This window comes from Manis pentadactyla, chromosome 7 (assembly GCF_030020395.1).
Source record: "Manis pentadactyla isolate mManPen7 chromosome 7, mManPen7.hap1, whole genome shotgun sequence".
NCBI classification, from domain to species: Eukaryota; Metazoa; Chordata; class Mammalia; order Pholidota; family Manidae; genus Manis; species Manis pentadactyla.
The window spans coordinates 98,473,071-98,486,230 of record NC_080025.1 but is presented as its reverse complement, the minus strand read 5'-3'; the positions used below and the strand labels follow the sequence as shown (position 1 = coordinate 98,486,230).

At 38.8% G+C, this 13,160-nt stretch overlaps 1 protein-coding gene across 5 annotated transcripts in view; it reads left to right on the top strand.

Moving 5' to 3' along the window:
• The window catches only part of OSBPL3 (oxysterol binding protein like 3), a 200,758-nt gene that overhangs the window by 169,012 nt on the left and 18,586 nt on the right, over positions 1 to 13,160 (top strand). For all 5 annotated transcript variants that reach the window (XM_036877960.2, XM_036877951.2, XM_057504595.1 and 2 more), the window contains 3 exons: positions 589 to 682; positions 4,272 to 4,522; positions 7,222 to 7,359. In XM_036877960.2, the coding sequence (XP_036733855.2) occupies positions 589 to 682; positions 4,272 to 4,522; positions 7,222 to 7,359 (483 nt within the window). The remainder of the gene's footprint in view (positions 1 to 588; positions 683 to 4,271; positions 4,523 to 7,221; positions 7,360 to 13,160) is intronic.

Sequence of the window (13,160 nt, the reverse complement as noted above, 5' to 3'; positions counted from 1 at the left end):
TTTTAATCATTGAATTTGACTTATATTAACTTATAACATATAATTATTATATTATTATTATTCTAACATGGTTATTATAAGTCATTAATATATAATAATGTTTTAAATTGATGCATAAAAATCATATTTTCCTAAATAAACAGGTATTATAGTTTGCATTGCTGTGTGTAAATGTGTGTTGATAATTTTACCCCTCCAGTGTAGAAGTACTAATCTTGTTTATTAATTTCCATAGAAGATTCTTTTTTCTTTTTTCACAAGTAGCTCAAAGACAGATCATAACTCATTTTACCCAAACACCAAAAAATACTAAAAATTAATACAGTCTAAATTAATAAGAATTTTTATACTAACTAAAATCTTGAGTTTACTAGTGAGAATGAGTCAAGAAGGTATAAGAATTTTCATAACAGGTGTTTGCTGTGAACACCTAGGCAGACTGGTATGTGGGTCTCTATGAAAACAGCATCCAAAATTATTTGAGTTTGTAATGTGGGTTTCAAAATGTTTGATGATTTGGTCTAAAGGTTTTATGAATCTGGCTTGTTTATTCTTGCTCTAATATATATTGTTTCTCCTTTCCCATAGATTTCTGAGGATGATTCATATGTCAGTGACATAAGTGATAACCTTTCCTTAGACAATCTCAGTAATGATTTAGATAATGAGAGACAGACCTTGGGTAAGATTTAAATTATTTGATCTCTGAGAGTTTCCATCTTCACAGAATACTAATATACTATATATGGAGTTCCTGCTGGTGACAGAGAACTGAAGCAAGTACTATATAAGAAAATTAAGACATGGTCCCCACTCTTGAGGTTTCATAATCTAGGTGGGGAGACAGAACTCAAATGTAAAAAGTGTATTCCTTCAAATAAATTTTCTGCTTGTGCAAATTTGTGCAAATTTCTATTTTATAAAATAAGGGCTACACCAATTATCATATAAATATCAAAAATATCAGACATTTCTTATGTGATCACACATTCTCTCTAAAAACATATTAGAATATAGATTTTTATTTTTAAGTATCTAGTAGTTGTCATGATTTAGGAATTCTGTAAGGCTTATATAATACAAGTTCTGGTCTAAGTGGTAATTCAGCTTCAGATTTTCAAGATAACATTTGAAAGTAACAAACCTATTGCCTCCTAGAAGGAGGGACCCTCAAGGTATCCTAAGACGTCCTTTTACTATTGGTTGATCTCAAGAATGAAAATAATGCCCAGGAAATGTTAGTTTGAACCATAGCTACCTGAAGCAAGTGACCATCCCCAAACAGCAAGAGTTCAGTAAGTAGACTGAAGCCTGTTTAGGAAGGTGCCTTTAAGAAGAATCTGTGCATTGGATTGTTCTCTGCATGGGTCCTGTAGCATCAAATACTCCCAGGCTTGGTACTCACTGTGCCTCGGAGTTCCTAGGTTTGTCTGTGCCGTGCGTTCGGTACCCAGAGCACCACCTATTTCATATGTACACAGAGGACAGGGGCCATGTCAGATCCTTTTTCATATTGCAGTGCTTCCCTGCTCAGTAAGTGTGTATGAAATATGAAGACTATGAGTCGTTATCTGAATGCCAAAGAGCCTACTCTTTGGGGAACCACAACAAAAGCAGGTAATTTTACCGTCCTCTGAAAGAACATCTTTCAGCGTCACATCTGCTAGGCGTCAGATGTTTCATTATGCTCTATCTTGCTTGAAATGTTTCTGGAGAAATGAACCCTTTGGTGGAAAAGTCTGAGAACCAGTGGTTCAAGGAGAATACCAGTCATACAGGAGCTACTTGTTTTTCTAGAAAACACACACTAAATGGCACTCCTGTTTTGCATGAGGAAGATGGACAAATGCTGAAGCCCTCCTTCTCTTTGAGGCCTTAGGTAGGGGGCCAGACATAGGGGGAGCACAGGGACCAAGGGTCAGTTGTCAAAGTTGGAAACAGAGGACTTGCCCTAGAACCTATGGCTGCAGCTGTGCTGAGTTGGCACCAGTCAGAAAAAATAGCACATAAAAGGTAAGGGCTGGTTCTGTCTTATTCCACAGTCATTTTGCTAGAATGCTGACTAACATTGCCTTAGCTTGAACGAGCACTGGGCCAAAACTAGCTTTCTTCTATGGCAGGATTTGGAAACAAAAAATAGATGTCCTCCAGTCTTTGAAGAAGATTAGGTTTCTAAATGTCAGTACTCTACTGAAAATATTGGATGTAGAAATAACCTTTGCATCTGATGACACAGTTTTGCCTACAAAAGGAAATAGGATTAGATCTAGGTCTTGATAAATTATTACACTAGAATTTCTCTGAACCCATCATAAATGCTAGGTATTTAGAGTGCTTCCTATTAATTTCTTCCCCCCAAAATCAGTAGACACATATTAAAATCTGTCACTATAATGAGTGTGGGGAGGTTAAGTGGTTAGAAATGGAGATTCCTGGACTAGATTTCCTTGGTTAACTGCAGCTCTGCCACTCATGAACTGTGTGTTCCTAGGCAAGTTACTTAACTGCTCTGTGCCTCAACTTCTTCATCTGTAAAATGGGGATAATAATACTGTTTACCTCAAGAAGTTGTTATGAAGAGTAAGTGAGATAATATATATAAAATGCTTAGAAGACTTGCTTCCACCAAGTAAAAGCTAGATACATTATTAGCTGTTAGTAATAAGTCATACAGTCTTCTTTCAAAATTTAGATTAGTGTAATTAAAGAAAATATTTTGAGGTTACATGGAAAACTCTTCTTAAAAACTAGTGTCATTTGCACTTTTGTAAATCAGGTTTTTGCCCAGGTTGAGCATTTAAAAAAAAAAATTCAACAAGTAATTGGATGCTTAGATTAACATGTAATTACAAAGTATGGCCCATTTCATACTTCTTTGTTCATCAAAGCAGCCTGTTTATTCAGTGATTGCCTTTAAATGAGTAAATGTTAAATATTTATTTTTAATAAATTAATATATACAAATAAAATACCACTTTCTCATATGTTGGTGTAATGCAAAAGATTTTACTTGAAAATAGGCTTAGTTGGGATGGGAAAAAAATTTAGGAGCATGAAGCAATAGAAGTGACAAAAGAAAAGATTGGTAGGTGTAAATACCTGAAATGTCAGCGTTTTATTCATCAAAAAACCACATGGAACAAATTGAAAGGTAAATGTCAAAGGGGGATTAAATTGTAAAACAAATAGAGAAAACAAAATATTATTACTTAATATATAAAAAGGAAAGCAAACAGTTCATAAAAGAAATGTTCATGAAAGCAGTTCAAACCTACATGAGTTATTTTTTAAATGTAAGTTAAAATAAGGAGATAATACTGTCCATGTAGCAGTTTTCCAAAAATTAGAAATGAATGATGACAAGCCTGCAAAGGCCTCCAGAGATGGACACTCACATATGCTGCTGATAAATGGGAAATTGATACAACCTTTTTGAGGAGCAGCCTAAATCAGAGTCTAAACATGTTTATTGTGTTTGATGTAGTAGTCCCACTTCTATATATCCTAAGAAAATAATCAAAGATATAGTCAAATATCTAAGAATATGAACATTCATCAATTTTCTTTTGTGTCATAGCAAAATAGTGAAACAAATCTAAAAGTCTAACATTAGATGAATGATTCAGAAATTATGGCATATCCTGTAGCATGGAATATTTTATTGTCATTAAAAGTGAGGTTTTAAGAATTTTGAATAGCATGGAAAAATAACTTATTTTGACTTAATAAGCAGAACAGAAAACTAGAAATAAATTATCAGCTATATGGATGGAGAAAACACTAAATGAATATATTCTGAAATATAAATGGCTATTATTTCTGGGCAGTAGGATAATGGATGACTTTTATTTAACCTTTATATATATATATAGTTTTCCTATGATAAACATAACTTTTTATCAGAATTTGAAGTGGTATTTTAAAAAGAGTTTAAGGAGTTTAAAAGTATAAATAGTAACTGGCTATGGGCATAGAAATCCAGTTTCTAGTTTTATTGTAAGTGTATATAAGCTAAAAGACCTAGATTTTGAGTATGAACTTGAAGATCTCCCTGTGACTAAAGCCCATGAGTTTTAATGAATGTAATTTTTGGTATTTAATTCAGCTGCCAGAATTCTTTTTATTTTTGGATTTTCAGTCATATTCTAGAGAACTGAGATGAATAGTAAAATTTAGTGCTGCTAGATAAGGTATTATTCTTGGACTTTTTTAAAAATGATAAAATAAGGTGAAAAGCCTTATAGAGACCACCAGGCTTATTTACCTTTCAGAGCCTGTGCTTGAAAGTGGTGGAGAAGCAAAGTCCAAAAGAAGAACTTGCTTGCCGGCGCCGTGCCCCAACACCAGCAACATCAGCCTGTGGAACATTCTAAGAAATAACATAGGGAAGGACTTGTCTAAAGTGGCCATGCCAGTGGAGCTAAATGAACCACTGAACACGCTGCAGAGACTCTGTGAAGAGCTGGAGTACAGTGAGCTTCTAGACAAGGCCTCACGAGTTCCCAGTGCCCTGGAAAGGATGGTGAGCAATTCAACCTTCCAACTGCACTGTCCAGCCTCTGCCCCGAGCCACCAGGTCTTTCCTGGACCCGGCAGAGCTAAGTCGGACAGAGCCAGGGTCTTGTCCTCTCTGGTTTTCATTTGAATTGTTACATGGCTTCATTTCTCAGTGACATCTGTTTCCTCTCTGCCAGACTGGTTTCAGTCACCTTGTCAGGATATTCTATTTGGGGAGTTTCTCTGTGACATCCAGTGCCTGGGGGTAGTTCTGCTCTGTGCTTTTGTGCTTTGTCTTTCTCCAGAACCTCTATGTGATAGTTCTGATATACCTGGCTGGAAAACATGTCTTGAGGTCTGTCTGTGTGTATATTTTTACTATCCCGGGTGGACAGAATTTAATTTCTTGAGTGCTTTTTCTTGTCCAGGGTAAATTTTCCCTTGACAATGTTTTTGTTTATTTTTGGAATTGTCCCACCAGCAGCTAGATTTCAGAAAATAATGTTCAGTGAAGAAGTTTTCTTGTAAGAAAGATGCTTGTTTGTCCCCATCCTCCCCCCTTATTCTGTAGAGGAAAAAAATAAAACTCATTCTAGAATAATTCACCTTCTATTCTCTACTCAGTATCACTTTTAGATCACTTTAGGTAGGGGTACTTACTGTGGTGGTAAAACTGGTCAGATTAGCCCTTTCTGTGGCTGTGGCTGACTTTGTTCTTCAAAACAGAGTGCCTCTTCCTCTTTTTGCTTCCTTATGTTTTACCTGCTCAACAGGAAGGTCACTTTGTATGGCAGGCTGGGACTTCAATGTCTTCCCCCCAAATTCAGGGTCTCTGTCCTGGGCATTTGATGATGGGCTAAAATAGAATTGACATGCCCCCTCCACTACACAGAGCTGTCCATAAGTCACCCTCTCACTAAGGGAGGACACCATTCTTTTCCTAATTCTAAGCATTCTGCAGTTTTAACCTTCATAAACTTCATTCCTTTAGTGATTTGAAGATTAAGGGAAAATCTAACTACTGGTAGAGAGAGGCATCCCATAGTCATTCCACACACAGTCTACAGGGACTTCTCCAATCAGAGACTTTCTTGATAATAATGATAATAAGGGAGAAAAACAAGCTGTGTATTTTTAAAAAATCTTCTTTGTTACTCTTCCCCAGAGAATTTTTGCTGAACAAAGGGAGGCAGAGAGCTTCTCAAGCAAGTGTTAAATGTCCACATTTGCAGACAACTCTTTTTCTTTAAAGGAAATGATTGGCTTTGAAGATGAAAATATTCTTTGAAGGCATTTCATTCTTGTGGCAATTTAGAGACCCTTAGGATGTCAGCCAATTGATGGATATAATTGACCTTGAGAAGAAGTTGGAGGAAGGGCTTTGCATTCCAGCACAATACTTGAGGAAGGGAAAATACAGGAAAGCTTTGAGCAGAAACTGTCTCCCTTGGGTTGTCTTTACTCTGGGGAGGGTCAGCTCAGCCCCTTCTTGGTTCTCTCTTCATGTTGTCCCCTCGCTTTCTCAAAGGAGAATGCTTCATTGTGCCTGCTCCCTCCCTCTCTTCTCCCTCCAGCTTTACAATATCAGGTCCTTTTATACATTTTGTTATATTTTAACCTGTGAAGGTGATTCAGGGTTGATTCAACATTCCATATAGACAGTGGAACCTACCGTTAACAGGTAACAAATAAATGAGGAAGCAGAGAGAGGAACAGATTTCAAAACAAAGACTGAATTGAACATAGTGAATTGTTTTTCTAAGCTATCCAGCTGCTCTAGAGTGTTCTGTAGTGTGAGGTGTTAAGGTGGGTCCTATATGCAAAAGACTAAGAAAAGTGATATGACTAATAAACATTTATGAAAGACACTCCCCTTTTTTTCTAATATACGAACCTTCATGAAATATGCTGGGCAAAGGAAACATCAAGATTGTTTTCCAGTGTTAGGGAAACTTACACTATCGTGACTTAGATGTAATTTTTTGTTGTCTTTCCCACCTGCAAAAAAAAAAAAAGAAAAAATAAGATGTCCCCAGGGCCCTGAAGGGGGATATGATAATACTGAGAACGTTGCAGTAAGGGCCATGAGGATCTTCTTCATTTCATGTCCACCTCTAGTTTTTCCTTCCTTTTCCTTTTTGGGTTTTCATTTTCCTTCCAGAAAAGCAGAGCTTTTTTTTAAAACAGCACTGTGCTCTGTCCTGTGGCTTGTTGCCAAGGCTTGGGAAATGACTCAGATTTCTTTTTGTCAAAATGAGTTTTTAGATTTCTACGTATCAAATTGGGAATGGTTAAACTTAAGATGCTTATTCCTGAATTTTGAGAAGAGTCTGACTTTCTCTTTTTTTTTTTATGCCCATCCTCTCTGAAAGCCTTAGCGTGCAATCAAGATTCTCAGATATTGTCAGGTTTGGTGTTACTAGACTCAGCTTAACAGTTCAATAGCAGTGTAGTTCTTTGGTAAGTATCACCATCTTAAAAGTGTTGATGGACTTTTAGGCCTCAGAAAAAATGGATAGTTTGAAAATGTTTGGCTCGTTTGTCTCTGGGACAAAATGAACTGTATTTAAGTTAGTTTGGTTGTCCTTAAACCAGAAGCAAATCTTTGGCTTTCCAAAATAAACCTTAGAGAGAGAAATAAAGGTTTTATTTTGTTCATGTCTTTGTAAACATGACCTTTGTGGTGACAGAGAAATAATGAAGTTCTCTCCTTCCTCTCCGTAGGTGTACGTGGCAGCCTTTGCTGTGTCAGCATACGCATCCAGCTACTTCCGGGCTGGGAGCAAGCCCTTTAATCCTGTTCTGGGAGAAACGTACGAGTGTATTCGTGAGGACAAGGGCTTCCGTTTTTTTTCAGAACAGGTGGATATACGTTTGTGTTTGTTGTGTGCACTCTTTTTGTCCGCTTGCATTAGAGAAGTTACTTATGCCTCCCATTACATGTGCTTTTGAAATATTTATGTTCCACCTCTCACTAGCTTCAGAGCAACTGAGATAATTGCAGTGCTTTTACACATAAAGAGAGGGATCAATTTCCCTTCCACTGAAACCTAGCCACCACCAATGGGCATAAAGGTGTAGCACTGCTGAGCATTTACTTGGCCATATGCATTGCCAGTGCCCTTTCTGTTTAAAGTCAGGGTGAGATATGTTTTCAGAGTACGAAGCATTTCCCCAAAGTGTGATTCAGAGGTTTAAAGTGTGTAGCATTACTCTTTCCCATCGTTGTTCTAGAGCATGAATGCCCCCATCAGAATAGGTAGCATCAAATAAATCCATTAGTCTTGATTTTATTTAAGAGGAATCATTCATTCATGTAATTATTCATTCCATCAAAAAAATACTTCTTGAACATATAACCCATGCCTGGCATTATTCCTGGTTCTGGGAGACTGCAGTGGGATGGGGGCTGGGGCAGATAAGAATATCTTTATACTTATGACATACTTTATACTTACATAGCCTGAGTTCCCTGAGACTCCAGGAGATTCTTCCCACCTAAGAATTAGCAAAGAATAATATTCAAGAACGTGTCTCTGGAGCCCCAGAGCCTAGGTACAAATCTTAGCTCAACCTCTCCACTAGGTTTATATTATAACCCAGGAGAAGTTGCTTAATCACTCTGTTTAGTTTCTTCTTTAAAGTAGAGATGATAATGGTCCAGACCTCTGATGGCTTTGTGAGGACTACCTGAATGAGATACTCTCTACAAAGCACTTGGAGCAGTGTCAGATAGGCGAAGTATGAAGTGTTACGTGAGTGTTTGCTGTCATTGTTGATCCATGAAAGCATAATTTGCAAGAGTGAAATGTTTGAAACATCCAAAATATCTGTCAATAAGATTAGGTAAACTAGGGTGCACTGATAAGAAAAAAAAATACTTAACCTTCCTACTAGTTAAGACAGCAGCCGAACATGTCCACCCTCCGTATATCCCTAAATGTCAGCCTAGAATCCTTAAACATGATTGTTTCAATACCTTTCTGTTCTTCCAATTATTAGAAAACCAAGGAACAAGGGGTGGGTTGCTAAAATATAGTTTTCCTTCTTGTAATCTTATTGTCCTCTTTATCAATGGATTTGCATTACTGAGGGGTAGGAAGGGAAAGGTGGTGTGGCTGAGAGACTTAGGAAGATGGTGCTTATCTTAATGGTAAATTATAAGCAGTGGTTTCTGAAACTCAAAGGAAAATGAATATGCAATAATTCCAAAGCACATTTGCAGTAGCTTTCCAGTTAGAAGCTAAAATGAGAAATACTGATGTTGGGGAGGTAGGGGTTAAATCAGTAGTTAAAAGGGTAAGAAAATCTAATGCAAATTCAACTTGGTTATTTAAATACTAACCTAAAACAGAATGAGAATAAATGAAAATACAATTTGGTTACCATGGCATTACATGCACTCATGTGAAAAAAAAAAATCAAAACCAAAAATAGCCCCAGACTACAGCAGACAATCAGGACAGGATGAATAGGTATAAGAAAAGAGTAGTAATGTGAGCTTGTATAAAGCTAAGCTTACATCCCATGAACCCCTGAAGACAGGGCAGGGACAAGTTGAGTATCTGCTTAGGTATCTTCAGTGGTGGCATGGAGAGAGGCAGCACAGCTCATGGGCACATGTGCACAGAGACAGAAGGAGCATTACATAACTTAGTCTCTAGTTCCATGAAATGGATGCCAAGGAAATAAGCAAGAAAGAGATCTGGTCATTGTTAGTAGCAAAGGGTGTGCTGGATATAATGACCTGCTTTCAAATCTTAACCCCACCACTTGCTCTGTGTGTGGCTTTGTATAAACTACTTAAGCTTCCTGAGCCTCGGTTGTTTCTTTATGAAATAAGAATGATCATGCTTAGCTCATGGGTTGCAGTAAGGCTTAAGTGAAATAATATACTGATATAAAAAGTACTTGCACTGTTCAGTACATGGTCATTGCTCTCATATTTAGAGGCGACTTCAAAATGCTTTTTAATATACAGTGTTAAGAGTAGTAATAACAGTGTAGATAGAAATAATATACACTATGTCTACTCTATTCAAGTGGTTTGAAGGGGGTATAATGTTACCAGTGAGTCTCTGACAGAAAGCCAGCCGTGTGACAGCCAAGAGTCCTCATGGCTGGCTTCGCCATGGTGCTACCACCAGTTCTGATCACGATGGGCTGCTTCATCTGTCTGGAGTATAGGCTTGTGGCCTCAGTTAATTGGTTCTTTTAATACACCCAAGAATATACCAAGAGACACACCGAGTTTCTCAGGGACAAGTCACACTAGCTAAGCTTAAAATAGACTGATATATAAACTAGAACGCTACTGTGTGCATTTACTATGAAAAAGAGCCCTGCCCTGGTCCTACCCTGGGGACCAGAAGGCTTTGCTGCATGACCAGGCTTACATTCCCCATAGACAGATTGCTTGAGAAGCCAAAATTGTGATCGTCAGGTGAATGTACAATGAGGAGAGGCGGCTGTTTAATTCAATGTGCCGGCTGCCCACTGCCCCAGGCGTGGAAAGGATTTCGGCCAGGGCCCTCCTTTTCCGGGTCAACAGGAGACACATCCATTCAGCCCCCCAGTCCCCTTCCTGCCCTTGTTTATGCTGACCAGCTGACCTATTGTTCATGAAGGCCTTCTGATTTAGCACATCTAAAGACAGTACTAGAGCGTTTATTCTGCTTCATGCTGGTATCTGCCAGTGTGGCTCTTTCTGTTTCCAACCCAGGAGACATTCTGCCTGTATGGAGATAGCATGTATGCTCTTACCCGTTGTGTGTAGGTGATAAACTACAGCCTCCAGGGCTTGGGGGAAGCCCAAACCCTTTTTTTTCTTTCTTGTGCAGCTCCATCATGAGTAGAGATTATGGATGACTAATGTAATAAACTGGGCAGGCCCCCAAGTTATTATTTTCAGGAGGAATTTTATTCTAACAAGGACATTAATGGACTCATATATCTCTTGAGTGAAAGGACCTGGACAGAAACAAGGGTAACTTGGCTCTTCTCCTGAGTTTTCTAGACATCAGAGTCAGGTGACTTGAAAACTGGCAGGTCCCCTTTTCCTTCAAGCCCTTGGGTTTTGTTGCTTTGTGGTTTTGGTGGGTATGTGGATGTTCAAAGTGGTCAGTGGCCAAGGAAGTTGACGTAGTAATTGCCACTTCACAGAGTTCAGCTACATCACAAGCCTGCTCTTCTATCTTGTTTCTAAAAGACCCATAATTGCAGTATCAGAATGACTCACGTGGTCAGAAACCAGAGAAAGCATTTGCTGGTCAGTTTTTCCCAACAGTTAAGCATTAGGTTGCAGAGTGCTTTATGCTTTTCGCGTTTATACAGGGTCTTTTCTGATCTGCAGAATACCCCTGTGTAGCAGGTGAGGCTTGGCTCGGTTATAGATGAGGAGACCCAGGCCTAGACCGTTAGCGCCCCCCAGTGCCCCTCAGCCAACACACTCTGTTTCCATTCCAGTGTGCTTGCTCCCTCACTATTTTTGGGGTCTCATGTGTAGATTTAGTTACTGTGCTCAGAGCTGTCAGTCATCAGCTGCTGATGTGAAAAGAGCCTTTTGCATACTGTTCAGATCATGGGATTTTGCCTGTCATTGTCACTTAAACGTTTCATCTTCCAAACTCCTGTAGGACTTTGTTCCCAGCTCCCATTGCAGGCTGAGGAGTGGCCTTTGTGTCTGAGGAACATTCAGGAGTAAATCATCAACATTACTGGCCTATGTTCTAACCTCTGGCTGTTCTACCTTCTCAGGATAGGAGATGTCTTTGTGCCAAGAAGTCTGATTCAACCTTGGCTTTCTAAATAAGCCCAGAAAAGGGGGACTTCAGAAAGAAAGGGCTTCCTTTCTCTCCTCAGGAACTGAGTATCCTGCTGGCAGGTTGTTTTCATTTGGTTCCCTTCTGCCTAGCAGAAAGCTAACAGTGGCCCTGAGCTTCAGGGACTGGAGATGCATCAGAAAACTCATTTCAGTTAGCTAAACTTCCCTCTTTGTGCCTTTGGAAAAGGCTTGGTGTCTCAAGGATATGCAGTTAAACTATTATTTAAAGTGTCTTTTCCTAATTACCTGGAACTTCTAGTGGCAGACCACTGTCAAATCATTGTAACTGTTTACCTACCCAGCCACATACTGTGGAGAGTTTGTGACAGGAAAGCCAAATGGGCTCGTGAAAGTTTCTGAAGTACAAGAGACTTAAATGAAGTCTTTTTTCCTTTGCTTTATGGGTTTGCTTTTCTGTGACTCATCAGGAGAATTCTGATATACATTCTTGGATAGACTTAAAATACCACACCTATCATGTCTCTCCAGGCACACTCACGTCACCTCTTCAAATAGTTCTTTTGTCTACTCATAGGCAGTTATTAATTACTGATTAAAGTGGCATCTTATTTAAAAACATTATCAAAAGGGAAATTCAAGCTGTTCAAATAAAACTAGCAATAAGTCAAATATAAGTGAACTAATAAACCCATGCTTCTCCATTTCTAGGCTGTCATTTAATGTGTTTCTGTTTCTGTTTTTGGCAAGAAGCCATGTTTGTCAGTAAGTGATTAACTGAACATAGAAAAGAGAAAATAATTGGTGAGTGCATTCTCGCCCAAATCAGGCCAGTATCTTGGCGTGGTCCTTAATAACTTTCTCAGATAACCCATATCCTGTTCACCAGCTAAGCATGGGCCCTCCCCCCAGAAGCCTTCCTTCCGAAGCCAGCCACGTTCCCTGTGTCTCTCAGTAGTGCCGACCACCAAGCCCAAGCTGCCTGTGGACGGCTCTCCTGTTCCCATGGTCAGTCCCTCGCCCTGCATCCAGAGGGATCGCTGCAAACAGGGGCAACATCTGCAGCCCTCCAACAAGCTCCCATGTCATGTCACCTGGAATAAGATCCTAAGTCCAGGCCATGACCCACAAACTCCTCCAAGCTGTAGAAGTCATACATTGATGGGATATTTTTCTAAATCTGTAAAAGAAAATAAAGAATACAGAAATATTGAAATAGTTTGTCATCTGCCTCTCCCCCTTACCACCTGCCTTTTGTTTAAAGTGCATTCAAAGCATAAATCAAAAGTGATGAGGATAGGGTGAAGAAAGAGCTCAGATACACAAATGAAGACAAGAATTTGTAACCACCAGAGGGACTTAATGACTTTGAGCTTATAGAAAGAAACATACATATAAATGCATGCATAATAAAAACAACATATACTAATTTCCTGAATGTTTGGGAAACCTTACCAATCAGAAATTGCTCCTATTTGATTGGGATGGAGAGGAAGTGATGGAGAAGAATACTAAAAAACAGTCTGAACTGGCTTTACCCAGTGGGCTGATAGAGAATGTCTGCTCTGGGACTTGGCCATTCCGACTCAAACTCGAGAATCTAATGTCTTTCTGGGTTACGTCTGGGTTACAATGTTAACAAGAATAGAAACTCAACAAATCCCACACTAACACAGGTTAGATTGTGCTCATTTTATTCTCTACTCCAGCAGATTTTAGAAAAATTGCCCTCAATGAAGATTAAGTTATGAACCATGAATTACCCAGTTTCTATGAGCATTCAGGTTCGTCAAAGCCTTAGCATAATCTTTTCCAATTGGCTGGCAACCACTGATGGTAGAATTTGAAAACTACATCAAAATATTAGAATTACAGCATTACA